Below are 27916 nucleotides of genomic sequence, written 5' to 3'. Positions count from 1 at the left end.
TCCTTCCCATAATTTGTACTTTTCTATTTTTCTAATAAAATTTTTTCCTTTCAAAATAAAGTTAAAAATTTTTATACAGACATATATTTGACAAAAACTGAAGATAAATTATATAGTTTTTGGGTAAGCAGACATTAAAATAGATAAAAATAAATGGTTTAATAAGAAAGTATTTACAAATAGTAACAGCGTTTATTGTTAATAATAATAATAATAATAGTAATAATAATAATAATAATAATAATACAATAATTACAGAATAATAATAATAATAATGATGCAACAATAAAAACTTGAATAGCAGAGAAGAAAGACTGTTTAACCTTTGGCGAGACTTTGGAGGACACAAATTTTTAAACCGACCACAAGTGTCCGAAAGTTTAACTATTTATACTATTTATATAGATAAGTTTTTCTTTGTTTATTTATATATTTATATATGCGCTTAAACTATTCAAGATATACAAGCTAAGTGTTATGTACAATGTTGGTCATACGACTGAAAGTGAATATAATTATTACCTTCGTTGAATGAAGAATCTTAAGATATGCGTAGAAAATTTTTATCATCCATATAAACGGGGAATATACAAAAAGAAAATTTTTTAATTAACAAAACGCACAGATAAATATGATAAGAAATTAACATTTTGAATCTATATGACACTATATTGACCGAATTTCAACGTTAAGTACTCTTTCTGTAACTATTACACACACAAAAATCAAATAACAGCAGACTTAATCACATATTATTCGTATAACCTATATTCGTCTAATATTAAAGAACAATAATAATTAATCGTCATTTTTGCATAAAACAACTCTTCATACACGTTCACAAGATTTTAAATGCCAATTTAATTCAATTTAGTTAAATAAACCGTTGAATTCAAAATAAACATTCAGTTAAATATATTTTTTTACACATGTGCGTTTAATTATAAGTAAAGTTATTTGACAAAGTATACATATACACTATCTCGTAGAACAGATCCATATACAAATAATTACATAAACATAATTAGTAACAATCAATTACACATTTTTTGGTCTTTGTCAATTTTAAAGTGACAAGCTATGAAAAATAAATAATTAAAATAAATGTAATCACTTTTAGTCTCAATATTGCATCTTTTATGTTAATGACTAATTAATGATTTACAGTAAAGAAAAGTATATTTTAGTCAATTGAGGGTTCCCATGCAGTAGTCCATCAGGCGCTTGAGCTGCCTGACCCAACCGCAATATCTACTTCGAGTTGCGCAAAGGCTCAACTCGAAGTAGAAACTGCGGTTGGGTCAGACTGCTCGAGTGGAACCCTCAGTTATACATTTTAAGTTTTTAAATGTTTTATCAAATCATCGCTAAACTAAATTCAAACAGTCAATTATAATATCCATTAATTAAGTATTCAATTCATTAAGACATTTGACAACATGTAAATTTCAACTAAATTTTTAACTTATTAAATCATAACATCAGTGTGTAGATGGGAAAATATTGAAAATAATTTTTGCAAAGTAATACAATTTTTGAATACAGTTTATTTGCACATAAGTATTCATAGTCACTCTGTAAAAATTTTCTGCAATTTTTCCACCTTAGATGATTTAGTTGATTTTTTAAAAAATTAAATTTTCTTGATTGATATTTATTACACATATAAAAAAACAAAAAAGTTCTCAATATATAAGAGATTCCTTTTATTTTACGACTTTTCTTTTTATATTAAGAGAATTTTTTTTCTTAAATTTTCTGTATAATGTAAAAATAATATTAAATATAGAGCATTCCATGTGAGGTTTTCATTCAAAAAATTTTTTTTACTGGAAATGTTTTTATTGAAATTTTTATTTAAAAAAATAAGAAAATTCGTATTTTATTATTTTTTTATTTGATAAAAATTATGAAAGTTATGATTTTTTTAAATTTAACGTCCTCAGAAGCCGAGTAGTTTTGAAATGCGTTTTACTCTGTTCTACTAACAGATAAAAAACAAAATTATATATGAAATTTCTTCGATTTTTTCAGTATTTTAAATACGTATTTAAAAAATAATGCAAATACAACAGAAAAATACATGTTTCAAAATTACTCGGCTTCTAACGGTGTTAAAAAATTATAACTTCCATAATTTTTATCAAATAAAAAAATACGTATTGTCTTATTTTTTATACAAATTTCGAAGAAAATGCTGAATTATTATTATTGAATATAATATTAAAAACAAAGAAAGAATTTTACTTGGATAGAAAAACTTAGAAGTCCACTTTTAGTTTTCAATTATGAAAAAAATCATCTTCGTTGTAGAAAAATATTCTTATTTTAAAAATAAAATATAGAAAACGAAATATTCTTTTTATATATTGAGAAAATTTTTCGGCTCTAAAAATAAAAAAAATTTAGATTTAAAATGTTTAAAATTTAAAACATTTTTTAACAGCGCAATGACATAACAAAATTATCTGAAATGCTTTAAGGCAAACCAACATCCAATAGTAAATTGTATTCATAATATTATTATGTAATAATATTTTTAAAATACCTTTTATTGAATTCGCCCAGAAAACAGTTATCAAATGTCTATTTTGATGCAACTTTTTCTTTTATAACGAATATTTCGAAGGATCAGTATTTTATTATTCTCGTACAGAATCTTCCCACTAAAAAGATCATATACTTTACTAAAATCTGTTATTCTCGTAAATTTTACATTATTGTTTATCAACAAAGAGAGATTTGTTTTAAAAAATGTAATCTTTTACTCTGAAGTGGAATATTCTTATATTTTTAAGAGAACAATTTTAAGACAATTTTTTTTCTCACTATAAAACTGAACTGTTTCTGGGAGAACTAAATAATTTTGATGGATATTTTTTTCAATAATATAATGTACCTAATCAAGATTGCAGCAGATATTTTTCTGTGAAACATAAATTTTTCTAAATGATAACATTCTGAAATCTTATAAGTCTGAAATTATTGTCGATGAAATATTCATTTATTCAATTTATAGAAACTCAAAGTGAATATATTAACATTACATTAACAACAATATAAGATTCCCGATTATTATCATTATAAAGAATATAAAAATGGAACTTGATAAAATAGATTCTCCTATGATCGATAATAATGAATTAATAAATTTTTCCGGTTCTGCTCTCTCTAATTTAGAGAATAAATAGGAATGATATGGAGGGACTCTATAAAAACATAATATATATTATTAAATTAGTAATTAGAGTAGTTTTGTTTTTTGGTTTTAAGACACAGAGCAATGCACTTTAGGAATGTAATACCGTAAATCCATATATATGAAAATCAGAAACAAGCAGATTACCTAAATCGTTGGATTATTTCCATAAGAAGTTCTTTACTGTGCTCAGTTCTCAAACGTTAACAACTGTATGTATATCAATGCAAATAATCGTACTGATACACTACGCATTTGACAATCTTAGGTGTGCCGCTTATAGAATTATAAATATTTATAAATTTTTTTTTCTTTTTTTGACAGTACTTTTTATTGTAATATGGAAGCATTCCCATTGGTTAAATTATTTTGAGGTATAGAACCAATTGCCGGACGATGAGACGTTCCCAAATCAGCATGTTGGGTCTCTCGATGTCTCCTGAGATCGACTTTACGTTGAAAGGCCCTTCCACAAAGTTCACACGCAAATGGTTTAAAACCAGTGTGCTTCCTCGAGTGTGTTATTAGATTGCTGCTTTGCGAAAATGCTTTACCACAAACTTGACACTTATGGGGTTTCTCTCCTGTAACAAAAAATCAGATTACAAATTTCTGCACACAAGTTTCAACAATTTAAAGCTTATGTACTTTTTATTTAAGTTTTATCATTGTTTAATTTTTCCGAAATAGTAGATACAGTGTCAATTTTTAAAATTCTTGGCAAGGGAAGAAGTCGACGTAAATTCTCTAGCATATTATTTATCTTTAACCTTATGAAAGTTCTGTTAATTGCATGCCCATTTTTATTGCAATTTCTTCTATTTAATGTTCCGCAATATACAATAAATAATTATGTCCCTTTTAACTTGCTATCAGTTCTCGATATATCGAATGTGTTTATTTGTAAATGATTTGTATTATCAAGTGGAAGATAACAATATTGATTTATTTTTTATGTCGCTCAAGTTCATATATACATTGAAAGTTAAAATAGCTTTGATTTATTCAAATAAATAAAAAAAAATGAAAATTAATGAACAATAATATTGGCAATGTCTTTTCTACAGCCCCATAATATTGATACTGTTTTGGGTTGACAACCAAGTGTCGATTCACCCTCCAAGCGATATTACGTTAATTCAAGAGTACCGATTCCATCTCTCAAAGTACTTGAAGACTAAGGTAGTATCAGAGATGCGGGGCACGCCCGGTCAAGATTTCCTTTCGAGCGAGAATCTCAGCCACCCCCGGCCAGGTCCATGAAGTAACGGGTGAACGGGGGCAGAGGTGGGGCCAGAGTATAGACGCTAAAAGAGAGACAGGGAGAAAACGGGTGTGATACGCGCTCGTTTCTCTCATCTTGGTTGTGAGTTCTGATTGGTGAACGGGGGCGGCTCCAACCCCCTGTTACCATAGTAACCGCGGGATGACCTGGTAGAGTGTGTATGTATATGTGGAAGAAAGAGCGAGAGAACTGGAAAGAATTCCGTTACGTGAACTCTGTTGCCTCCAAGTGGTACCTGTTAATGGAATCCAGCTTCCATGACCGTTGCCTGTCTGTTTCACCAATTCTCACTGGATATCAGAGAATGAAGCCATAAACAATTCGTTACTCTGGCCTTCAATCTAGCAAACGCGATACCGGTTATACCTGGCGATGGACTGTTACGAATGCCGCCAATCAAAGTGACAAATGCATTCATCAACGTATTTAATTGTCCATTGTCGGTACTTTTACAATTTAACACAAAAAATACTTGAAAAAATATTTCCCTAAAAAAGTAGCAGAGTATGAAACAAAAGTAAACTTGATGCTAAAATCATAAATTCAGACTGTCGATGTCAATTGTTCATTACGATTGAGGAACTGTTTGAAGAATTCAAGTCGAATTTTCCATAGACGATAAAATTCCAAATGATGAGAATTGTGTAGAGGGAAGGAAGGAATGAGGGAAAAAGAGAGAAAGGTCGCCCTAAGGAATTTACGGTCTCGTAAAAATCAAGAACCGTCCGGGTTCGTACCGAGGTTGCCCTTTCGTCTTTATCTTCAGTCCAGCCACACGTCGGAAGGTACGTATGCACAACCTATGCATTTTAATACATGTGCACGTATGTGTACCACGAAAGGTGTGAATGTTGGTATGTGAGAGTTTTCTCGAAGCTTTCCGTTCCCAGATTCTGAAAGTGTAATCTTGAAAACGTCTACATATCAGTGAATTCGTAATTTAATGTTTTCTGCATAGAAATAAAGTCTGCAAGTGAAAGATCAATAGCTACTCTGTTTTGATTCACGATTTTAGTTTCTTTTCACTAAAGACGTTCCGACTTTCCAAACGTGAACTATATATATGTATATATATTGAGAGCCCCTGAAGCTTAAGACGCCATTACAACCCCAGCCTGTCGGCCGCCGCCCCTAAAACTATATTAAACTCCGGCAAATCTTGAGGGTCCTTTTCTCACTCTTTTTCTCTGTCTTTTGCTTTCGTGTAAGCTTTCTACGGTCACACACTACTATAGCTGAAGTGCGGCGAATCTTATCCGACCTTCTCTTACCCTTGCCAACCTTCTCTTATACTCTTCACCCAACCTCCTACTCCCACCCAAGTCTTTCCCACCACTTCATGAGACAAGCGCTGCAAAACCAAGACGGCACTTTGATCGCTTTTCCAACGAGTCGACTACCCTGCGAACTTTGCAAATTGAAGCCTTTTCTCACCCTCTTTCAAAGACTCTTTTTTTCTTTTTATCGTGTGAATCAAGACTACTTTTAGACACTCCTATTGACATGTGCTTCTTCAAAAGTCATTAAACAACAATAATACAATAAAAATCAAAATCAAATTTTCTCCACAAAAATTTATCGTCATTTCTTCTTCAGACAAGTTTTTTTGTCAAACTTTTGAAATTAATTATCAAACACAAAACCAATTATTTTTGCAAATTGACATAAAAATTAGATTAAAAAAATGCTATCAACTAAAAAATTTTGGTTCCGGAGATTTTACTAATGTTAAAATTTTGAAAAACATAATTCTATTATTAAACTTTGTTGGTACTTAATTATTAAATTATATTTTTTAAAAATGATTCATATTTAATGATTTATTAAATTTAAACATATAACTTTAAATTTAACTTAAATTTTTCACATAAGATATTAAATTATGATTATGTGTCTGTCAGTTTCAGTGTATAGGTATCAATTATAACTTTGCACGAAACTTTAAATATGTATTATCTTCTATCTATAATATTAAACAAAAATTATTTTGTACGTAAAACTTTCAGTAGGAATAATCTTGTACTGAATATTGAATAAGATTTATATTGTCCGATAGTTTTAGTAGATAGTGTTTTGCACTCAATTTTAAGTAAGAATTTTATTGAAGAGAAATTCCAATAACAATTGGCATTATAAAAGTATAATAGAAATTGTTTTGCGTTTGTTTTACAATGAGTTTTGTGTATTATATAAACGAGAAGCGTCGTTATAACAATTAAACTATAAAATGTGTATTATAACAAATAAAAATACTAAGTTAATCACTAAATTAAAATTTTGACTAATATTCAAATTCAAAAAAATGTATAATTATTTAGCTAAAAGCTGTAAGTAAATATTTGGATATAACTTTTATCAAGATATAAACCTACCACTGTCGGATTTGCTGATTCTTAATATTATATACAATTTGTCCATAAGCTTATGCTTTGTAACATTTATTACATAAGAAACAAAACGAAAATATTTGCGACCAGTGAAATATATCAAGATATAATCGCCACTGACGCATATTATTTGTAAGGAATGATGTCATTGTATACACTCGACTCATCGATTTACTGCCGATCGGGATTAAATGGATAAATCAACTATTTTATTTCGCTAAGATTGCGCAAGTGATATAGAATATAAGTCAGATAGAAGGCAGCTTTTCCTGTGGCGCGATTGAAATTACGAATCCGCACAGACGTTTCCTTTGCTAAATCTATATAAACTGCGTTCTTCTATATATGTGGAGAATATATAGTATACGGGAAGGAAATCAAATGGAAGGAAAAGAGGTTGGTGAGGGGTTAGAGGAAACGAAGGAGGAAAGGAGAACCGGACTCTGGCAGCAGAAGCATTGATTTCCTCTCGTCTCCATCGACCACGTTTCTACTCTCTGGGGGCGTCTCTGCCCTCCAATCCAAATCCCCGTGAGAGGAGTGCATGGTAGAGGAGATGCGAGAGTAAAGTGAAGAAAAAAAAGAAGAGCGAGAGGAAAAGCACCACATCTCATATTTCACGTCGAGGACAGCATGGATTTTCTGTAGTATCACTAAAGCTTTGAGATAGGATTACAGATGGATATCAATCAGACTTTTCTTTCGTTTTCAGGATATATTGGATCGTATCGTTCAAAAGTCTAATACATGCGAGTACAGCGTTATATCGAGAAGAAATTTTACAGAAACTGACATAAAAATGTCTTTAAATTTATTGTTGCGGTATCGCGGCAAAGATATATTACCTCATTGCACAACAAGTAATCCCGATTCGAGAAGCGTCACTTGTATTTCAGGCGTGTTATCTAGTCTCAGTAGACCCAATTCTGTTTAACAACGCGTTGCATTTACTATTTTAGGAACACGAATAGTTGGGTTGCTACTCTGTTCGACGATAGAGAATACAGCTAGAATATTGTCATGGGATACGATGATATGACTGTGTATCATATGCATACGTACTCGTGCAAACGCTTGCAATTCGCGTTCATTGTGTACTTCCACAGTTACGCGCAACGCCCGTTCAAAGCACAGCCCTGGGAATTTAGCAGTGGTCGAGCTACAGTGGAAAATGTTTTGCACGAAACTGATATAATCGTGCTTCATCAATTGGATGAGCCGTATTCAAAATCTATATCTAACAAAAATAGAAATTGTATAACAGAAAAAAACATTGATTACTTGTGTCCTTTCTTTCTAGACTTCTGAATGAATGTCGATTTTCAATTTTCATTTTGCTTACAGATAACTCGAAAAAATTGGTATCGAATAGTGAAATTTGAGAACACATTGTCATATTTGACAAGTGTCTTTTATGATAATACGACAGGATCTAATACAGTTTAACATAATACAATTATCTTTTCTGATAGAGAGGCAATTTCAGCAAAGGGCTGTAGAAACAGGATATACTGCTATAAGTCGGTTAGATCCTTAGTGCTTCTATTCCGTGGGGAGCGCAAGATAATAATCTTTTCGTACTGATTACGACGAATGGATGCCTATTAAATTATTATTGTACCAATAACTTATGAATTGTGACAAATCTGATCTCTATTCTCTTTGGGTGTATTTTTTCATAATTCAGAAATAATCGCCGATTACGCATTTATCAATTAAAGTGGTTTTGTTCCTTAAAGCATTTACACTGCAATTTTTAATTTATTACTTCTATTGATAAATGACGAAGAAATAATAAAATAAAAAATCTATTGGTCGTATTTGAATGGTACGACTCTTGGGAGTCGGCACGTGACCAAAAGAGATAATCCTTTTTTCCCTGAGTAAAATATCGAGAACTAATTTTTTTTACAGACGATTTCAACCTGAAAAACCAATGTTGTTTTGTAAAAATTATTCAAAAACAACACCTATTTTTCAATTGAAACACGACATAGGGATGAAAGACATATAGAATTTACAGCGACGATGTATGTGTATGCCATCAGTTGCAGTTAATTTTAACCGTCTGAACGAGGTGGTTGTTCGAATGGCGGATGAGTGTACGTGCAGGTATACAGAAAACGGGAGGCGAGAGGTGTGACGTGTTTCTGGCATGTCGATATCCCTGGAAATTTAATCATGCCGCACTACTATGGAACACTATGTGCTCCTCCCGCGATGGAATACCAACAGCAGCGCAACGTTATACGCCTAGAATTTGCATGTTTAATGCAGCATCGGTTGTGTCGTTGCGCTCCGCGTCGTGACATTATAAATATAAGGAGTCAAGCTTCAGTACACGACACGTGTACGACAGGAGGCACTTATCTTGATATGAAACTACATTTGATATAGTCATATATCCACTACATTAAAACTTGAACACCATAAAATATTTTCCTCTATATGGATATTCTATATCTTTTATTGAAGAGTTCAACTCAATGTGTTAGTCTAAGTGAAAGTAATAAGTCACGAAAACTGAATCAGTAGAACTGCCCTAAAAAAAATTTTATTTATAATATGTGGAAACAATTATATAGAAAAAGAATTTCATCAACAATATACTGATCAACTTTTTTATGTCAGTCATGTTTATGAAATATTAATAATAAAATTATTAATTTTCTATGCATTTTAATTCAATTTTCATAGTGTAATTATGTTTTGCATTACAGGTACTGAAACAATAGTTTTACAAGCATTATATTACAAGAGATTCACTAACGAGCCACAGAGGTGACGGAGGAACGAGTTCGCTGTCGCAAAGTTTAAACAGCTTAGAGGGATGTTGTGGCGCTCCAACGCTTGGGGTGCTTAGTCAGCTGGAAACCTCTAATAGTCTTGAAGTTTACGCACAAAGACCACAAAGGAGTCTCTATTCGTGAATGATACAATAATCGTACCCTGGAGGTGAGATTGGGTAAAGCATCATTTTCAGAGGTTAATTTTGGATTTTCATAATTATTCCATTTTTTTAAACAAATTAATTTTTTGTTTTAATCAACTTTATTCTCATATTGTAAATTTTTCGCTCATGAGGTGGAGTTGAACACAACGCTTTAAGTGGACCAATGACAACAAGTAAATCTCTTAGTCAGAAACTTTACTTTTAGCCAAGTGAACAGACTGTATTTACTATAAAAACAGGGGTTGACACTGTATATGTCAAAGTGCAGGTATAGAAAATACACTGCCTCAAATATTGTCATAAAAAAGAATCGTCAGTGCTGAATGTTATACTAATAACACTTGTGGGTTCTCTATATGATTAATTTATTTTAATTAATTTTTTCCATATATTTAATTATACGCAATATTAAAATACATTTTGAAAGAATTTTTTTCCCGTCCATGAGAAATTTTGTTGGAAATAAATTCATTAGGAGATTAAATCAAGTGGGAAAAAGACCCACACCTTTTTACTCTCTACATATTAAACTCACATACGCATGTGAAGCTTTGTTTTCATTCGTTGAACGCAATAATAACGATTGGCCACTTGTCGGTCTGTCACCTCGTATGCGATTCAGTGACTGTCATGGCTCTAAAATAACCCTATTGTGCACTTGACTCGTTGCACCCTCCCGATATTCATCTAGGAAACATCGCGGCACATATACTTATTCTGGCCCCCGTAACGTCACACACCGCGCCATTTCACTCCCTTTTACGCTATTTCAAGCGGTCTCGTACAGGAACAATATTTGCAGAGCTCTTATTCCTGGTCTCTCTCCTCCCCGCCCTTTATCCGCACCCCTCTGTCTCCGCGTGCAATAGCACCACCACCAGCACCCACCTACCTAATAATGATTTTACGTTACGCCATTCTAGTCCCTGGGGAATCCGACAGTGCCGCACCCTTATTGCACATGGCCCACTCTGCCAGAGAAGAAGGGTGAGGTTGGGAACGAGGGACTGATTATCATTAGCTATACCCACTGTTTCCTGGCACGCTGATATACCAAGACATTTGTAAATGAAAAAAGGAAGAAAATAGCCATGATTCTTCAAGACATATACCTTAATACTTGTGGAAGAATTGGCTGATGATACAAATAATTAACCATATGTTTTTTATGAAAGGAAAAATGATGTTAATTCAAGGAAAATAAGGTCAGCAATAAAAAAGTATATTTTAGAACTTTAGATACTAAAAAGGTATCAAGTTTTATGAAGGTGATTCATTAAAGTTAATAAGCTTAATTTATCTCAACAACAAAATATTGTCTGTGCGCACATGCAAATATGACTCTACTTTTGTAATAAAACAACTTTCCGTTTCCAATTTATTTATAAACTAGAATGCTTGTATCAAGAAAATGTGAGTTTTTTGCGTGACTGACGCGATATAATCATTTTTTCTATCTGGTAGTAATTGTGACAGGCCATAGCGGGTATTAGACGGTTACTTGGAGAATCACTGAATTTTTCATTTCCTGAATAATGAATTAAATGTTCGGAAGCGACCCTTGCCCATACCCGAACCCTCGCGTCCAAAGGTACTTACACACAATACAGTCTGTTAGCAGCCGAGTAAGTGACCATCGTTGGTCCTTTGTGTGTCCTCTTTTATCGCGTTCTCCTTACTCGACAAATTCAAGGGATCTTCGAAACACGGGTATGAGAGACTGAGGAGTATATATATATATATATATATATATAGGGAGGACAAGGTGATAATTTGATAAGACATTGGGAGGGTTACCATGGAGACGATACAAAACCCAGACTCGACACGACTCCTCTTGGCTCTCCCTCGTCTACGCCTCCCATTCCTTTCTCTCACTCTCTCAGCATCTCTTCTGAGTGATCTCTCAAAATCCCACCTCTCTAATGTTCTTCCTTCACTCCACCTTAGCGACTCTCTCGTTCCATCACTATATATGCGAGGCACCTAAGTGTCAAGAGTCTCACCCATCATGCTTTTTTCTTACACCACTCGTTTTCCATCCTGAGATCCCATGTCAAAGACAAACATACCCCACGAAAAAAGACAACAACAAAAATCATTTCCTATATACGATTGACAGAGTAACTGGAAAACTTTTCAGCATCTTGTAACTTTACATTTCATTTCGGGAGAAAAAAGTATAAGACCTATCTCCTGTACAAAAATATATTCTGTAAAGAACAGAAATTTGTTTGTGTTTTGTTATAATATTCATAAATTTTATTTTTAATTAAAATTTCTTTTGATTAGTTTCTTAAAAAAAGGGTGAACTGTTTAGGCATTCAGCTAGAATGTAAAGAGTTGAACTACCTCGGCATTCAACCTTCTTAAAAATTATTTATTGTGATAAATACAAAATGGAAAGAAACTGAATAGTGTGCATGCAAAAACTTTGTTCAAGAATTATTCCTAAATTTGTTCAGAAACTGAGGATATGAGAATAATTTAAGTAATCTTATTAATATTTCTTTGAAAAAATCTAAGCGATATTTATATAAGAATTGAAGAGAATTTCAAGATAACTTCCTAAACTTACTACAGAAATTCTTGAACTCGTTTTAGAATAATTTTTTACGTTTGCGAGAAAAAAATTTACTGTATGAATACTCGAACCCACGTCCTCGAGACTCCAAAATCTCCGCCTTAAGTCTCTCAGCTATACCTTAGATATTTGATGCCTAGCGCTTGGTTACTGTATACTACGTCTTCTAAAACAGTTCAAGAATCTTTCAGAACCCAGTGACTGAGATATTCCGATCGCGGCATTAACAACAAGTCTTTCAATATCATAATAAAAACACATGTATTTTCTTGAATAATTTTTTTACTTTTCTGTCAGTTTTGCAGAATTTTTTCATATCCTCAGTTCCTGAACAAATTCAAGAATGATTCTTAAACAAATTTTTTCCTTGTGAACATTCAGTTTGCAAACGAAAATAATTTTCTTTGAATAATTTTAATACTCTACTTAGGAGTTTGTTCTTCAGTGTATTTAGCACCCGAGTTTTGTTAGAGGTAACAATAGATAACGTCACCGATCATAAACAGGAGAGATTTGGTAATAATATTAAAGAATTCAAAAACGACAAAGAGGGCAGAAAAAGATGAAGAAGAGGGAACTCGGAAGGGGACGAAAAGGATTAGTCAGTATTTCGTGCAACTTTGTACGAGCCTTTGCAAAAATTAATTACACCTGATATCTGTTAATGAAAAAATATTCTCTACACTCATGGAAAAATTATTTTGCTTCGCAATATTAGCACCATACTAAATAAGATGACATGTTTTCAGCAGAAAACTATTATGAATAGTTTATATTTTTAATTAATTTGTTAGGTGCAAATTAGTAAATTGTAAAAAAGTAGTAACATTTTAAGATATTTCACTTTGCACGAAAAGTAAATGAGTACAGTATAAATTTTGGTTAAATATTTTTTCTAATCATAAAATTTTTCCCACGGATAATTTGATACTAGTAAAATCTCATAAGTCAAGTGGACAACTCCGATGAGTGCCATTATCGAAATGGTCGTTCGTGCATTGGAGAGAAAAGATTCGCCGAGTTATAGAGCATACTGAAGCACCCCAAAAAGACATTAAGATTATTACGAAACATGCTACGCAATGTGGGGCTTGTGTGATCCCTCTCTTGCTTTTATATGTAGGCACACCAGTAGCACATGTGACTCGGCCACTGTGGATTGAATTAACTTATTCAGCTTTGACTTGAGCCAGATAATTGTTCGCTACATTATTTAGTGCATGTGCACATGTATAGCCGAGACACTAATTGATACCCGCATTCCAATTATATGAAAACTATAATTCAGAGGGACAAAATATGAAAAACTTACCTGTATGGATGTAGGTGTGCTTCTTCATATCACTTTTTTGATGGAAGCGTTTACCACAAAATTGACATGGATAGGGCCTTGTATCCGAGTGAATAAGAAGATGAGTGCTGAGTGTGCTTGATCTTTTAAATGCTTTTCCACATTGTTTACATTCAAACACCTTCTCCGCCGAATGAACAGCTCTGTGTTGAGTTAAACTAATTTCGTGTCCAAACGTTTTATTACATAATTCACAAGCAAATGGCCTTTTTCCATTATGAGACCTTCTTGCGTGAACCTATTTTTTCAAACAAAAGAATAATATAATGTGAAAATTCACCTAAAAATCTGTTCTTAAACTGCTAGTTATAGTATTTTTAACTGTATTATTTATTTCATTCAGTAAGAAATTTTTAAGCAGAAAATATCTAAAAGCAAAAATATGTATCGTGTCTATTGACCGAAAAATATTAGGTTAAATATTTCCGATTATTTGAAAGATACCATGGGTTTAACCATAAGCAAATATGTACTTTCTGAGTGACGGCCGCAGTGTCGTAAATAGTAATAAAAAGATGAAATATATAGTCACATAAGAAAATATGGAATTCCGAATAGTTCGGTTGGCTTGTAAATCAATCAAATATTTTTTCCGTATATGCGCATAAATTGATATTTAAAAAAATTTGTATAATTGAATTAATCGGAGCAGAACAGCATAAATGATGGAATCAACATGTTTTAGGAACCAATAAAAACTGTTTTTTATATTAATTTAAGAAATTTATTAAATCTTTTTTTACGTTATACTATACTAACATATAATTTTAAAAATTCACAGTTATTTTTATTAATATAGCCGTATAAAAAATTATAATTAAACTTTTTGACTTGTTATTTGTGCACGGAATGAAGTGTAAAACACAAAACACATATATAAGGAACAGATTTTTCTAAATCGAAAAATAAAATTATAGATTTTCACTGAATGAAATAATTGAAATTGTTGACTCTGCTCTGGTTGAAATAGACTTTGAAAACGTAATAAAATTGTTATAGATAAAAATCTAAACTTACTTCGAGGCCATGAGGAGTACTGAACATCTTATCACATTTAACACAGCTGTACACATCGCCTAGGGGATGAGGATGATGTAGTCCATGAGCCGCATGTGGCGAGTGTAGACTAGGATGTCCGGGATGAACTCCTCGTAGAAGTGGATGAAGATGAGGTGGAAGTAAATGATGTGGCAGTAATTGTGGATGCAGGTACGAAAGTGGGTGGTGTGGATGAGGCGGGAGAAGGCCACCTTGTAAATGCAATGGCGGATACAAGATGGATGATGGAGGAGGATGTTGATGGCTAGAACTTACAGACGTTGGAACGGATTCTCTTAAAGGAGAGGAATTTTGAAGATGTGCCGACGGAGGATCGGGCCTCAGCAGAGCGCTTACACTGAAGGAGTCACCAGTTCTACAAAAATTACCACAAAAGCAATCTATTTTAATTCTCACCTTTTTTAAAAAACTTTATATTATGATGAAAAAGTACATCATTTTCATTTTGAATATAACATGTGAAGATACAGTGAATGATTAAATTTAATTTAACACCAGAAAAAAGTTCTTAATATATGAGAGGGTTCCTCTTATTCTTATTCAATACCAAATTTGGTCACTTAAGTATTTCTAATGTCTAATTGAGAAGATTTTCCTTTTATACAATTAGAGATGAATCTTCTTAGATAAACAATTTATTTTGTGTTAATTGTATACATAATGCAACCTTTTTTACTTATTTAGAATAAAATGATACGGGTTGAAATGTTTACCTTTCATTACTCGCATCAATTTAATAATAAAAACAGAAATTAATTTTATAAATAAAGATAAAAGATTTTAATTTTATAGAAATAATTCCTAAAGTAAAGAACGAATTTTAATTAAAAAGAAAAAATTAGGTTATCTAATCAATAATAGAAATATTTTTTTTTCTTTGTAAAAAATTCTTTCAAATAATTTTCCAAGTTTTCTGTTTAATAAATTACCGAAAATGTGTTTTAAATTAACAATTTGTCAACGTGACTATACCAGTAGAGTATGAAAAAAATGAAAATTTATGTCATACATAAATTGCCTGGAGATTTACCTTTTATGAGGAAGCGACGTTAATATAGTTGGTGTGATTGAAGCAGGTGACGGAGGTGTTGGTGATCTAGCAGGACTACTAGTACCTTCTCTTTCATCTTCATCTTCGACTTCTTCCACATCCACATCTACTTCTTCTTCTTCAACATCAACGTCAACATCTATATCTCGATTTTCAGTGTGAGGAGAATCCGGACTGGGAGAATGTGATGGAGAAGAACTTCTAGTCGCAGGTGATCCCACAAGGCGCCCAACTCCAAACGACAACCGTTCTTGAGAAATATACATTTTATAATGCATTTTTAAAAGGGAAATTTTAAATTTATATACTTTGCATAACAATATTTTTCTACAGTATATTATCACGAATTAAAATCAGTTCTTTTCTAAAATAATAAATATATGACAACAGTACTTGAAAGTACATATGCATAGTTAGAAAAAATATATATATGTAGGATCACTGAGGAGATGCCAACAAAGAAGAATTTCGAACAAACATAGTGTCTTCTAGCAAAAAGACTCTACAAGAATGGGATTTGAGTCACGTAGCAGCTTTTCTGGCAGGGGTTGTGTAGCACTAACGAGGCATCGCGAGCAGAAAACGGAATCGGGTGGGACTAAAAAGGCGACAGGATGAACGGGAGTGGAGCTTGTGTCTCCTGAGACGTTTCACTTGAGAAATAAATATAGTTACATTTGATAAAGCTTTGCTTACAGAGACTATAAATTTCTAAACATTAAACTCTCTAAAACAGATTTTTCCAATTACTATTTCTTTAAATATACATAATATAAGAAACCTGTTTAATGAAAACAAAATTCATCGTTTAAAATATGAAAACCCATGCGAGCACTTTTTAATAATTTCCATAGTTACTCAAAAATATTTCGTTAAATAGAAACTTTGGTAAGTGCCATTCAGCATATTAAAAAATGTCTTTAAATCGATAAATTATTGAGCTCCGTTTTAATTCACAAAGTTTTGGAATTATAATTGCAAGAGTAATACGCATCTGTCTTGACACCCCACAGTCAATGGTATACTCTTCCCCAACTATTATGATGAGCCGTGCGCTCAGTATATTATATTTATAATCCGTGTGAGCGACACGTGAGCACGTGCCGAAGTATATTGTACTTGAAACGACTAATCGCATTTAAAGCATAGATCCCTCTCTTTCGAACAGGGTGGTTGCCAATTGCCGTTGCGGCCGGGTTAGCAATCAAATAAAAATATGATACGACTTTGCTTTACACGAGCCCTTAACGTAATTATATATCCGTATGGATTTTTGTTCTCTTTATGTGCTTGAGAAAAAATGAAATAAATAATAAAAGTCAAGTGATGGAGAATAAAATAAGAAGCAAAGAAAAATTTAAGCATATGGATGAATATGAATAAGCATACACGCAAATGTTCCATCTTATGTTGCGGGAATGCAGTAAAAAGATTGCACAACTGAGACAAGAAAAACTTATCGCCGCAACCGTGATGCAGATGGTGATTTCTTGGTCCGGGTTTCTACAGCCAACACTCAGATTTTCAAGCTTCTACAAATTAGACTCTCACGATGCTGTTGCACAGATTAATCTTAATGAAAATTTATACATATGACAGACGCATTACATTTTTTTTTCTTCGAGATTATTCAGAAACAGAATATGTTTTAAGCACAATTGAAATTAAGAGTCGGAGAAAAAATATATTTGTCTCAGAGATAAATAAACTGTTATTTAAGTGACGAATATTTTATTTCGTTCAAATGCATTATATTTAATTCGAAAAGAAAAACAAGATTTACTTGAAATAGCAAAAATTTGAATTTTCTCAGTTAAGACTCATGAATAAAAATTAAAATACGACCGCTCAACAGAATTTAATAGAATGTGATTAGGTTAATTTTGTCGAAAACTAAATTAAATAGATTAATCTGAGATTTTCTGGAGATGTCTAAAATATGATGAGGATATTTTAGACACCTCTAAAAAAATATGAAAACATAATACCTTTTGGCATGATTTCGAAAAAACTCAAACATAGTAGGTGAATTGTAATTAATTGAAAAATGCATTTTTAAAAATGTCAAAATAAATTTGACGTTGAAGTGGAATCAAAATACATAATCGTTACCCATTTCCAGATGAAACTTTTTTCTGGGGATTAAAAAAATTCTTTGGGTGTAGATTTATAAATTGCTCTTTTAGAACTGTGGAAATTGGAAAAATAAAATTGTTTTACTTTAAATCTGAGTTGGTTAAAGTTTATCTAATTCAAATAGAGAGTATATTATAAAAGGGGGTAAATTTGTGAGTAACATTTAACCGATTTTGTTGACCTGCCCATATGTATATGTTTATTGTATTCTTAAATGTTTAATAAGTGCGAGCGCGACAATGATTCTTGGTCAATTGTGCTTATTATTACTGGACATTTAAGTTTTATTAAACAGTCATTACAGAGATTGAATCTGACTATCAAAATAATGTATATATAAGGGTTCTCGACAAGAGAGAACAATTTTGTGTCTAGCATAGATACATCAGATTTTCAATGATCGTTGTATTCAACTCGTGCTGCATAACGAATATACGAAGCCGATGGTCGTGAACCTAGTTATGGTGGTTGCCGTTGTGGATTAATAAAGGAAGGCCAAACCGAGGGGACAATTAGATCGAGTTAACGGCCAACTTTAATCTTCTGTCGTCCGTCAGTCGTTTATTACTGCGTGGTGATCTGGCTATTAAAGTCTTTACACACTTTAACTTTCGTGCCCCTTCCGTCTTGACTTTATTCTTAGAAAAGATATTAAAACTGTTGTAGCGTGTTCTTTTTACTCGGATTCTCTAGCTGCGTGAACTTGGTGTATTTTATGTAAGTGATTTTTTATTTGGTTTCTCCTGAAACGCCTATTAATATTTTCAACGATAAATCATTTGCTATTAAAAAATTGAGTTAGAACAATTATGACGGTAGTAGAAGAGAGATCCTTTCTATGCGCAATTTTAATTACGAAAAAGCAATCATTCAATTCTTGTTTACCCTTTTCAGGTGGTCGTATCATGACTGCAAGTCACGTGTGGTTCTATATAGTTTCATTTAACTCGCGCAGAAGAACGATTAATATGACGAGATGTAGCTAATTCAGTGTAGGTACACTTGACGACCGCCGACATTTATCAAGAATAAAGAGACCGACGCTACGCGATGAATCGAATCCCTATGTTGTGCCTCTCTATTTTACTTCAATTGGGGGGACGAGAGCCGATTAACAAGCGAATAAAAAAAGGACTTATGTCCCGGTATGACGCGTGCTACCATTTATCCCAATCATCGGACAACTGGTCTTTCTTAATGACTGATAAATAAAAAACCCGCCGCCATCCGGGCTAAATAATAGGGCAAAAGTCACGTCCCACACGCTCGGAAATAACCGCTTTTGGAAAATAGAAGATATAATAATTTCTTACCTGGATGACTTTTTTGGAAATGCTGCAAATTGTTAATTTCATTGGAGTTCGCAAATGGACCCCACAACCTTGGGAACATTAAACGGGCACTGCATGCTCCTGTAAAAGCAAATCATTTTATATTATCTCGTACAAAAGTATATCAAAGCTTAGCATTAAGATTAACGCCTACACATTTTAAAACCAGCCATTTTTTGAATTAAACACTTTCGTGAATATATTACCTTAGCTATAGGTTTGATGAATTTGGTATTCTTGGTTCGTAGGAAAGATCAACCCCTCGACAAGAGCGTCTTTATTAGAAAGGAGGGAACCCAACTTCTATTTATCAACCTTGCCCCAACCATTACTCGCTCTCTTTTTTCCAACTTGCATTCCTTATATTTTATTCGCTACAAGTGTCCTAGTTTATTTCATTTATAATACATTTTCAAATTTAATACAAATAATGTTGCGCGTGTTTTATTTTTTAGAAATCATTTTTTGCTTTTTTTCTACAAGAAGGAATATTAGGTAGTCTCTAAATTTTAATCAGTAAGATTTCACTGACGAAATAGTTGAATTGAAACATTTCAGAAAGATTTTCACTGAAATTCAGTCACATTTCACTGAAAATCAGAAGAATTATTATTGATTTAAGGTCAAATCTGCGTTATCATTAATAGGTTAAACAGATTTTACAGTAGAGAATTCTAATTTTCAGTGAAAATTTTACTAAAGTGATTCACTGGTTAAATTCCAACTATTTTATCGATGAAATCTCGCTAATTTAAATTTAGAGAGTATAATTACAAAAAATATTTCTTTTCTTCTTTGATAATTTAAAAATGAAAAAATAAACTCAAGATATAATGTGTAAAATTTATACGATATACTTGTTACCTATACTTTAGTAAATAATAAGAAAGCTAATTGTCAATTATTTCTTTGTCTCTAACTATATGCACTATCTATACTTCCGTAATCCTGAAAAAGCATATACATATACAACTGACAGAAGATCCATCAATTGAAGACATATTTTTCAAACGACTTTAAATGTCAATCAAGCAAAGCTTAACCAAGTCTTTCTGAGAAAATAATTGATTCTGGAAAATGTTAAACTTGGATTGTAATTGGAACTTAAAATTATAGGAAGCAAAGAAATATATTTCTCTCTGTGTATGTATGCAAAGAATATTTTCAGTCAATTCATTGATTTCAATTTTTGTTCTTTCAATAAAAATTCAATATAAAGAGAAAAAACTTTTTTTATTTTGTATGAAAAGTATTTGACAGGTACATCATTTTTATAATTAGATTCTATCAAAACTGTTGGTCATTGCAAAAAAAATTTCATTTTTAGAAAATTGATTATTTTTACATTTTATATATTTTTAACCTTTGACAGTGTTGTATCTAATTTCTCTCCACGCTTAGAAAAAAGAATTCTTAATTTAAATATAGAGATCTGTTTGAACGATTTTGTTTAATTTAACACAGTTTGTAAGTTTTATTCCAATATCACAGAAAATTAAAAGGCATTAAAATAAGCTGCAACGCTTCTTATTTTAATCCAATTTTGCTTATTTTAATCCATTTTGGTATTAAAATAAGCAAAATTGGATTAAAATAAGAAGCGTTGCAGCTTATTTTAATGCCTTTTAATTTTCTGTGATATGAAAAATATCTGTCACTAGTAGTGTTGCAATTTCGTTAAAAATATTATTCGTTTGATTTAAACTTAAGGATTAGTTTATAACATAGGCACATGTAAATTTCCACTGGAAATCCAGTAGAACGTCCGAAATATGCCATATCTTTATATTTTTTACACCTTCTTCACCCTGCTTTTCCTTATTCTAGTTCCCCGCTGTGTATCGAAAAAAGCTACCATTCCTTGCAAAGTGTCACAATTCACATGTTCCACTGATTATTTTATTTTTATTGTCAATAAGATTTTGACATGATTCTTAACCTAAAAAATTAATACAAAAAGTAAAAATTTTAACTTTTGAATTGTTCTACTATTGTAATTGAGTATTTTATTTTATTGTAATACAATATTAACTGGCTACTACAATCATCTAATATCGCGTAATATATATTTTCTTTGCAGTTTTAGTTAAAGACTTTTTTTTATTTCTTTTAATGAAAAAAAATATTTTTATGACAAATAGAATAATCGAAATTGAAAATATAAGAATTAGTTCTTCAATAATAATACAATTATTCTTCTTTTTGTCGACATATAATCTTTAATGAGGTTCGGTGACCGGCAAAAGTGCGAAGAAAGGTACAAACCGAAAAATTCATAATCCCTCCAATAGTGTTGACGGATAATCTGCGATAACAAGAAGATTAGACGCACCAAGCCGCAAAGCTATCTTACTCACAGGATTATCAGAAATAAATCATATTTTCCTATACCAGGCATACCGCTTCAGAAAAGATAACATCAGTGACGACGACTATAGATTCGATGCGTGTGTTTGTCAACGAACATCCGCGATATCATGTGCAATGATTATCCTGCTCGAACCCCTCCTTATCAGACTAATATTGTAAATCTATAAAAATTGTTAAATCTGATTTTCCGATGAAAGCAACGACGAGTGTGATGACTCCTTTTTCACATTCATGAAATTAAAAAAAACATATTAATTTTGCAAAAGTTTGTACTACGTCTTGCACATATTCTTATCTTGTATTGTATATCAGCAGACTTCTGATAATCTCGTATATCTACATGTTTATAAAACATTTATGCTTCACAGATTTGTTTTGACGCGTGACAGGAAGAAAATTAATTTTGGCAATTGACACAATTGATACAGAGGAAGTTAATTCCGTTTATAATTAACTAATTATAAGCATTCCACACATGTTATTTTAATATATTTAATCCGATGGATACATATTGTATGCAACAGTTACTGATAGATTTGATTTTATAAAATTTCGCATTTCTATTACATAGTTTAAACATTTTAAAAACTTTTAAATTAGAGAATAATTTTTTACTTTAATTGGATTTTTATATTAGAAAAAGTTTTGACCCCTAGAGGGAAAAATTTAAATACAGAATTATTAATTCAATAATTATTTTAACAAATAATTGTTGTGAATTAAAAAATGTACTTAAAATTTACTTAGGATGTTGTAATTTTGTTTCAAAATTTTCAGTTCGATAAGCTAATATAAAATATTGTGAAAGGAAAAAAAAATTCTAAATTTAATGATTAATTATTTATACAAAAAATAAATAATTTCTAAACTTTTTAAATTATTTTCTACTTGTAAAAATTCCTGGGAAACTTCCATTGGAAAATCTGTCATAATTCTGACAGTTCTAAATTTAAAAAAAAATTTAGAAACATCAAACTTGAAATAAAAAAAAACTTTTAATCTTTTATTATTATTTCTTTTAAATTTGATTGAAGTTATCAATTTTTTATTGCAAATTTCATATGAGTATTTTGACCTATCAAATTTGTTCAAGTTCTGTTTTCCAAAGTTTTTTTTTTGGTAAAATTATAACCGGTAACAATTTAAAAGAACGCCTAAAATTCTGAAAAGAATTTACGAAGAAAGTGAATTGCTGAAAACATGAAAAAGTTAAAAATATTTTTTTCAGTATTTGCAAAAAAAATTATCAGAAGTTAATTCTGATTGATTTTCCAACCAGAATTTCCATTCGGAATTTTCCGGGAATCACACATGTTTCCTTAAATAAATGCAAATTAAAAGATTACAACTTTGTTTCCTAGCAGCGCAGTGTAATACTATAACAATTTTTTAATTCCAACAAATATTTTGTTTTAACGCTTAACCAAACACAACTGGGTTGATAAGACTTAATAATTTCATATAACTTTTTTTCGATTTAGGAAATAATAATAATAAATATATAATATAATATGTATAATAATAAAGCCAAAAAATCGCATTTACTTAATTATTTTATTTACATTATTGCAAAATTTTTAACAACTCAACTCTACAGTGGTTTTTGTATTGTCATATTAAAAAATAGTGATATTATATTTGACCATTTTTTTTTAATTCAATAATTTAAAAAAAAAGAAAACCAGTGAATATTTTTAGTGTTCTTGGGGTTATTTTAAAGGCGAAATTTCAAGTTTTAATTTGGCTTAATTTCATATTTGTTAAACATACTTGTCTAAAGATTGCAATCCATTGAAGTCGGACAATGAAAATTTACTAAAATTTGAAATTTTACTTGTATTTATCACATCACATCTCCGTTTTTATACGTCAAAATTAATATTATTTCCAAAAATCACTTTAAATACTTTTTACCTTGATTCTGAACGGAATTATCATCTTCTAACGCTGTAAAAATAAAGTCTTATTTTAAGGCCGAAAAGAGGTATTATTTTGAGAGGCAACATTTCTAAGTCAGCTTTGCTAAATTTACGCAATGCAATTTCCATTACAACTACTAGCGCTGATTTTGAGATTCATCTTAAAACAAGATTTTCTTTTTACTGTGAAAGACGATTCGTGACATTACCTGGTTAGAATCACGCTATAGCACCAGAAGAATTTTCTAAAGGAATATTATATCTGTTGATGAAAGTAGATGGCAATTATCTTGCATAAAGTGTCAAACCGCACATCTGACAAGACGAGTTAGGTTGATATTATTGCATCATCCTATTAGCCCGATTAATATAGGAGGGTATTAGTATAGGCATCAGCCGTCTGATTCCATTCATCCCCTCACCTGTTGAGCAAAGCTCAAGCTCACGCACCTGCGTGGCAAGGCGACGGCGCGTGTACAGGTTTGCAGAATTATCTACACTGTTATATCCAAATACGAGATGCGACATAGGGAGAATGCACATTTATGCAAGTTGCACACACGCACGACATAGAGGTCACATATACATGTCGTGTCGCCAACCGTGTAAACGGTATGCACTGCAAGGATAATAGGCAGGTAATAGACAGCATGATGACAGACAGCAGAGTATAGGTATGATGGAACGAGCAAACTCACATCCGAAAATCATGCAACCTTTCAATCAATTTTAATAGTACAGTACTCGCTATGCATTGATGCCGTCGACAAATGTCAAAATTCTATCACATCATTTATTATACTCTAATTTTTATTCCATGAGAAAATTTCCTAAAACTCTAATTTGAAGCCGCAAATATTGTTGAGACAAGGCTGCCATGATCAATCTACTTAATTTCGAATTCTAAATTAAAAAGTTGTTCCATTTACGCGGAGTCTCATCAATTTAACAATTTTTATACGGGTAGTTTTAATGAAAAAAGTACCCTCCTGGGAAAATTAATAAACCTTTACAATAAATCCTTTAAAGTAGATTGCTTTCTATTGGGATACAAATTTAATTAATTAATAAGCATTTTTTATGATTAATTTCTTATTTTTTTCAAGTAAAATCGATAATTTTTTTTCTATTTTAATTGTTATAACATATACAATTGAAGCTGATATCGATTTTCAAAATCTATTTTAACGCGCATAAGTCTCTGATAAATGAGAAAATATATTATGCAAAAGTGTTGTTTTTAATGCTATGATAATTAAATTTCTCATATATAACCAATACTTTCTGTCAAAAGAAAGTTGAAAAAATTGTATTAGATTCAAATAATCGTTTAATTGACTATTATCAAATATATGAATATTTATTTCTATCAAATAATTATTATTATTGTCAATTAAATGGTATTTGTTTCAAATAAATTTGTTCAATAGATTCAAACAATATAATTATTGTATATTGTTTAATATACGCGTAATAGCGCATACATTTTATATTGTTTAACTTCATTCTTCACATGAAAAATTTACGTCTCAAAAGTGTAAACTTCTGGTCTAATATCTGATCATGTTTCATTTACAAGAAAAAGTTCCGATATCACTTCTACTTTTTTTTGAACTGGTATACAAGTGTGGATATTAGTAAAATTGTATCAAAATTTGTACAGTAACTTTATTGTCAAAAAATATTAAAAGAAGAATATATTCAAAAGATTATTTTAATTTGTATATAAAACAAATGGTTTTAATACTTCTTTTCAACTATTTTTTAAGAAGTAAAGAAAAAAAAATTAAAAATTAACTTTCAAGTATCAAAATCAGTTTTTCAGGTGTCATAGTACTGCGTCAGTAGTCAATTTTTTATAGGGTATTTATGTAGAACCTCGAATATCCGAACTCTCTTTATCCAAACTAGGTTCAGCCGCACATATGCTTCGGATATTCGAGGATCTGTCGTATATATAATAGAGGGTAACTGTGCGTATTACTGCGGATTTTTAGTAAATCATTAAATTTTTGTCACTCGTTATATTAAATTTAAAATCATTTAAAAAATGCATTACTGTGTGACATTTACTGAGGTGGTACCAGTGACTGTGCGAGTGTTATTGCACGAATTGGAACAAGAGATTGCGGTTAAAGAAACGCCAATCTTTGAGGTTATGTTTCGCGAAGAGTTGCGCAATAAAAGTATTTAATATTCCCAATAATATTTAAGTAAAGATACTGCTTCTAATACTATTTTAGAAATATCAAAATTGAAAATTAATAAAATATGGGTATAAATTAATATATTTTTAAAATAATATAAAGCTTATATACTTTATTTCATAACTATCATATATTTGATATAATTTCATAGAATTCAGTGCTTAATTTATTTTAAACTTAAAATAATTAAGTAACAGATGTCTTAAATATATACGCACTATGTTTATTAACAATTGTAAAGAAAAAAGTCTAAAATAAAATAATAACCATTTTTTCAATTTACTTTGGTTTAATATATTCTACCATTAACACAAAAATTAGTTATAAAGTGGTTCATACAAATTTTTTAGTTTCAGGTCAAATATGGCAAATAATGCGATCAACTTACGGATCTCTATTTTAATTTGCAATATGTTTATACATCCTGCGTATATATATAATTACAATTATAAAATGAAATAAAAATCCAACATCAGGAGGAAATAATTAAATATTTTTCTCACCTTCAATGTCCGAAAGTAGTTGAGGACTTTCCTGCAAATTTTCATTATTATTAGTCTCTGCGAGCAATGATTGCTGATGAATGAGAGAAGTTGGTTGTTTGGGCTTAACGACACGAAATGCTGAAGCCTCAGCGACTCCTCGTCGAGAAAAATCAAGTGGACCCACCCCAACCGGTGAGTGTTGTTGCTGTATCTCCATCATATTTTAAACTCTATTATTATGCACCTTCTAATCCTTCACTAAGCACCGCATGTAAACAGCGCAATTTTGTTTTTAAACAAAATCAAATTATCATATACACACACTGTTTTTGAAGTTTTTAACAATAAAATACTCTAGTACAACTGTCGAAAGAATTCCATATCCTTTCTTAAAATGTCAAGCAGACATGTAGTTTACTTTTAATTTATACACTGAAGCTCACTTTTGTAACACTTTCATGGTTTTTTTGGAGAAATTGTACTTTCACTTTTAGTTCAATGAAAATTTATAAATTCATAAATTACCCACTTTCCAACGATCTGCCATTATTTATCACTGATTTTTCCTAAAGTTTAAGTCATTGATTGATTATCAATTGTTTGAAATGAGCATGAGCTATCGATTTCTTCTGAAGATTGTCTTTCCGAAATCTGTGACGGCTTAGCTGATTTTTTTGTGTAACTTGCCGCTGATTTTGACAAGTCAGGATCAGGAAATAGAGTTGACCAACAAGGGAGAAGACGTTATAGTGGGTGCCTCGACGGCGACTGCTGTTAACAGATCTGATAGTAGAGGGATTCAAGCGATGACGGACGAAAGTTGGAGAGAGAGAGAGAGGAAACCGGGATTTTCAATGCAAGCTCCGCCTTCAAACTCCGCCCTGCATCCCTGCTCAACACCCTCGCATACAGACACCATTCTTCTGATACACCCCCGCTCTCGCGAGTCCCGTGTGCGTGCACGTGCACATTCTATTCTGTGTTTATCTGGTGAGCATTTTGTTGCGAGCAGGACAAGTGTTCGTGCATTCGAGCAGTCGTGTACAATGTACATTTAACCAAATGCACTATCCTTTCCAGTTTCAGCATTTAATGCGAAACCACTCGGCTCTCCTGATTCCATTCTCGATCCCCCTGACTGCACATCAGTCATAAAATCGTAACTAACTTATTTTATGTCTTTTACTTTTTATTCGCTACAGGGTAAGAACTGTAAATGAACAAGTTATTAATGGAATTGTCAAATTCAAATAAAATTAAAATTTTTGTTCTATCGAAAACAGTACGCAAATATTATAGGTACTGTGGGTTGTATATAGCTATGAATAAAATAATATAAGCGCGCGCGTCATATGCAAATGACAGACGATACTTTGTTATATATACATATAGTCCCTGGAGGGCTGAGGACTACTGCCTCTGAAGAAAATTACTTTCTTGCGAGAAAAGAAGAAAAACTATAAGATTGATATTTTTTTGGCTTTAAAATTGAACCTTTTGTTAAACTGTAGTTTTACAAATGGTGTTATTTTTAATATAAAAGTTTAAAATTTAACCATATAAGGAAATAATACAACCTTTAAATTTTAATGGTACAAC

At 31.3% G+C, this 27916-nt stretch overlaps 1 protein-coding gene and 1 long non-coding RNA gene across 5 annotated transcripts in view; one reads left to right on the top strand and one right to left on the bottom strand.

Annotated features, from left to right (window-relative positions):
- LOC127279742 (uncharacterized) overlaps positions 1-27164 on the top strand; it is a 40077-nt gene extending 12913 nt beyond the window's left edge. The window contains exons 3-5 of one of the 4 annotated variants that reach the window (XR_007842687.1): positions 9592-9826; positions 26189-26509; positions 27025-27164. This is a non-coding gene — a long non-coding RNA (uncharacterized LOC127279742). Of the gene's footprint in view, positions 1-9591; positions 10234-26182; positions 26510-27024 lie in introns of those variants that run through there. The other 3 variants (XR_007842686.1, XR_007842688.1, XR_007842685.1) reach the window with 3 other exon arrangements.
- LOC127279740 (zinc finger protein Gfi-1b-like) lies at positions 218-27028 on the bottom strand. The gene is made up of 6 exons (XM_051302265.1): positions 26336-27028; positions 19319-19417; positions 15849-16119; positions 14777-15173; positions 13721-13997; positions 218-3783 (listed from the first exon to the last, which is right to left on the bottom strand). Exons 1-6 carry the CDS (start codon positions 26535-26537, stop codon positions 3530-3532), a joined length of 1500 nt encoding a protein of 499 aa, XP_051158222.1. The 5' UTR covers positions 26538-27028; the 3' UTR covers positions 218-3529.
- Positions 27165-27916: the final 752 nt, after the last annotated feature.

The sequence above is a fragment of the Leptopilina boulardi genome, unplaced genomic scaffold (genome assembly GCF_019393585.1).
Source record: "Leptopilina boulardi isolate dan_hultmark-lab unplaced genomic scaffold, ZJU_Lbou_2.1 LbouV2_223, whole genome shotgun sequence".
Classification (NCBI taxonomy): Eukaryota; Metazoa; Arthropoda; class Insecta; order Hymenoptera; family Figitidae; genus Leptopilina; species Leptopilina boulardi.
Note: the sequence above shows the minus strand (reverse complement) of the source record. Positions and strands in the feature narration are given on the sequence as shown.